Consider the following 4,178-nt stretch of genomic DNA (forward strand, 5'->3'; position numbering starts at 1 on the left):
AAAGTTCAACAAGATTTCAGATTCCTACAAGGAATGTCTCCAAACATCCACCACTAATGCACTGATCAAAGCCACAATCAAACAACTTGGTGAGAGATATTTCAAATTAGACACTTTACGTCAAACTTTTATGAACAACTTGAGCATTGAAATAAGTAATCGTGAACTAGATGTACATTCAGAATTCAAACAAACGCAATAAACTGAACATTCATCTTGAAAAATTCACTGGATATGATTCCAAATCAGATTATTATACCTTTCGCTCTAATTTCGAAAAAGTTCATTTATCATCAACTCCCAAGAGCTATCTACCAGATCTGTTAGTCAACAATTACCTTGCTGATCCAGCATATACCATGGTCAAAAACCTTGAGTCAATCGACGAAATTTGGAAACGTCTCGAAGAAGCATTTGGTGACACCAGGATGATGCTCAAGAAAAAGATCACTCAACTCAAATCACTTGAAATCTCAAAGAAAAACCCGGAAAAAGTTGTCTCTGGCATTAGTCACCTAATAAGCATGATGCAGGAGATGGCAGTCTTGGCCGAAAAGCATCACATAGAAGAACACCTGTATTATGGCGACTCACTTAACCACATTCAAAACCTCCTCGGTGACGGTAGGACAACAAGATTCCTATCAAGTGTCTGTGACCACAACCTCAGCCCCAAGGAAACCTGGACAACTATGATATCATTCCTGACCAAAGAGCGAAGAATCAACGAGCAGAAACTTCTCCTTCGAGATGAGTCAAAATCAAACGATAACAAACCAAAGGATCCATCCAAACAAACCAGGGATAAGAGGTATGGACATTTTTCGAATTCTTATATGTCCTCTGATACCTCGAATCCTGTGTGTGCCCTTTGTGAAACCCCAGCTGGTGAAAACGATCATGTTGCCTCATCAGGCCCAGGTAGAACAAAGCTGGTTCAATACTACACTTGTCAGAAATTTGCAGAACTCACACCTGCAAGTCGACTCTCCCTTCTCAAAGACAAGGGATACTGTTTTCAATGTCTCTTTCCAGGTGCAGCATCCGCATCTGGAAAGCATAAAGATGGAAAATGTCAGCATGATTTCGTATGTCCCAACGCTTCACATCGAAAGTATCCTGTTCGAAAGCACGTCTTGGTCTGCGAGGAGCATAAAGAGGAACCAGCCAATATCGAGCTGCTGGAAAAATTCAAAGAACGGTTCTTCCGAAGTCCAAGTCTTCCAAGCTTTACAAGAAATATAAGCTTGTCATTCCACACAGCATCCTTCAAAACAAACGATCAACATGGAGACAGGGGTATCTACATGCTGCAAGAAGTTCTCATCAATCAACACAAATTACTTATCTTTTACGACAGTGGCTGCAGTGATTTCGTGGTCAGTCAAAACGCAATCAAACTTCTCGGACCCAGTGCCATCAAAGACTCTTCAGCACCAGTCATCCTTGGTGGTGTTGGGAACAGTGTCACAAAATCGTCATTTGGACGTTACGTTGTCAACATTCCACTCAGCAATGGGGAGATAGCCTCATTAACTGGTCCTTGCATCCAACAGATCACGTCAACATTCCCAACGTTTTCGCTCGTCGAAGCAGAAAAAGACATCATCAAGTCATACTCCAAGTGTGGTGATTCAAAATGTCTACCAAAGCTTCCATCATCAATTGGTGGCGACGTTCACATGATGATCGGTATCAAATACTTGAGGTACTTTCCGAAAATCATCCATCAAATGCCATCAGGATTGTCGATCTTCGAATCATCCTTCACAAGTGCAAGTGGAGGATCAGGTGTCATCGGTGGACCACACCCATCATTCAGTCCCTTTCATGCATCCTGCAACTTCACATCAACGTATCAACTACTTCGAACTCCACCATCAGACGTTCCTTTGCTTGGATTCAACACCCATCTATCCACATCAATGCGAGTATTTGAGGAAGTCGAAGGAGCAGGCAGTGAAATCACATATCGCTGTCCAAATTGCCGCAATTGCAACCAATGTAAATACGACGAATCGACTGAAGCAATCAGTATCAAGGAAGAGATCGAACAATCACTTATCAACTCGTCGGTCACTATCGATCCAGAAACTCGAACAACCTCAGCTATCCTACCTTTCATTACTGATCCATCAACCAGATTAGCAAACAACAAAGACATCGCCATGAAAGTATTTGGTCAACAACTTCGTAAACTCAACAAACCGTCCAACCATAGCGACAAGGAAGATATCCTTACGTCAGAATCTAAGCTTCAGAGTCTTGGTTACGTCGACTATGTCAGCAATCTACCAGAGTCAACTCAACAGATGCTCAGCGACCATCAATGTCACCACTACATCCCATGGAGAGCAGTGTGGAAGGGCAATTCCATTAGCACCCCTTGTCGCATTGTCTTTGATGCATCATCAACAACATCGTCGGGATATAGTTTAAACGATCTTCTCGCTAAAGGGAGGAATACCCTCAACAGGCTTCAGGAAGTCTTGATCCGATTCTTCATTCACCCTATCGCTATGCACACAGATATCAAGAAGATGTATAACACCATCAAATTGGACGAATCTCATTGGTGCTATCAACGCTACGTTTGGGAAGCCAACCTTGACCCATCCAAAATCCCTCAAGAAAAAGTCGTCAAGACCCTGATATACGGGGTTAAGTCTTCAGGAAACCAAGCTGAATACGGTCTTCGAAGAGTAGCTGAAATGTCAAAGGATGAGTACCCCGAAATCGAAGAGATCGTCAAACGTGATATTTACGTCGATGATTGCCTCACCGGTGAACAAGACAGACAAACAGCCTATATTCGTGCAGATCCAACTCGAACGTGTCATCAGTCGAGGTGGATTCAATCTCAAGGGATTTGTATTCTCAGGAGAAGACCCTCCACCCACCATGAGTGAAGACGGAGAGATGATTCACATCGCTGGATTCAAGTGGTACGTCAAATCAGATATGGTTTCGCTCAACATCGGTGACCTGAACTTCGCGAAGAAGTCTCGTGGAAAGAAGCCATCGAATCAAGTCAACATCATTCCTTCTAAATTAACACGTCGTCATTGTGCTTCAAAAGTGGCCGAGATGTTCGATCTAACCGGCAAAGTTTCACCTCTAGTCGCATCCATGAAGATCGACCTTCAAGACCTAGTCCAACGCAAACTGGATTGGGACGATGTTATACCAGAAACACTCAGACCATTGTGGGAATCAAACTTTCAACTCATCCAAGAAGCTGGCAATCTCAGATTCAATCGTGCAGTGGTACCTGTAGATGCTGTCAACCTAACCATGGAAACGCTTGACTTCGGAGATGCAAGTTCGTCTATGGTTTGTGTCGCTATCTACGCTCGTTTTCTCAGAACCAACGGTGAATACTCATGTCAACTCATCTTCTCACGAACCAGAGCAGTACCAAAAGGGATGTCACAACCAAGAGGAGAACTCTATGCTGCTCTCATCAATACCCACACCGGAGAAATCGTGAAGAGATCACTCAGCAAATGGCACCAATCTTCGATGAAATTCACGGACAGTCAAATCGTTTTGTACTGGCTGGACAATGATCAGAAGCCCTTGAAGCAGTGGGTACGAAATCGTGTCATCGAAAGTCTTCGTTTCACCACCAGAGATCAGTGGAAGTACGTTCCAACCGATGAGATGATATAGCTGATATCGGTACTCGCAAAGGTGCAACAGTCGAAGACGTCAACAAAGAATCTACCTGGATCAATGGTCACAACTGGATGCATCAACAATCAAAGGACTTCCCAGTGATGACCGCTCAAGAACTTCGTCTGACCGATCAACAGGTATCAGAAGTCAATAAGGAAGTCTACGTTCACCATGTAGCACCCATCATTCCAGAAGAAGTTGGAGAACGCTACAAATTCTCGTCGTATCTCATCGATCCCAATGTCAAATCCTTCAGCACCGTCGTCCGTATCATGGGCTACGTGTACCGTTACTTCAACAATTTGAGATCAAAGCTTCGTTCAAACGGATTGTTAATCGTTCTCAACCATCCAATCACCGCATCTGACGTTCCCCAGCTCAAGGAAGTCGAAGTCCAACTTGGTGAACGTTATTTTCTTGAAACTAGCAACTCAAGAAGTCATCAAATTCGTCAGCCCAAAGAAGTACGAACCAATCTCCACTTTGAAAGACAACATTCT

At 43.5% G+C, this 4,178-nt stretch overlaps 1 protein-coding gene across 1 annotated transcript; it reads left to right on the forward strand.

Annotated features, from left to right (window-relative positions):
• The first annotated feature begins 2,919 nt into the window (after nucleotides 1–2,919).
• On the forward strand, nucleotides 2,920–3,672 carry LOC136823584 (uncharacterized). Its single transcript, XM_067079768.1, has one exon. The coding sequence runs from the start codon at nucleotides 2,920–2,922 to the stop codon at nucleotides 3,670–3,672; it is 753 nt and encodes a 250-aa protein (XP_066935869.1).
• The last annotated feature ends 506 nt before the right edge of the window (nucleotides 3,673–4,178 follow it).

The sequence above is a fragment of the Clytia hemisphaerica genome, unplaced genomic scaffold (assembly GCF_902728285.1).
Source record: "Clytia hemisphaerica strain Z4C2 unplaced genomic scaffold, Clytia hemisphaerica genome assembly, whole genome shotgun sequence".
In the NCBI taxonomy this organism is placed as follows: Eukaryota; Metazoa; Cnidaria; class Hydrozoa; order Leptothecata; family Clytiidae; genus Clytia; species Clytia hemisphaerica.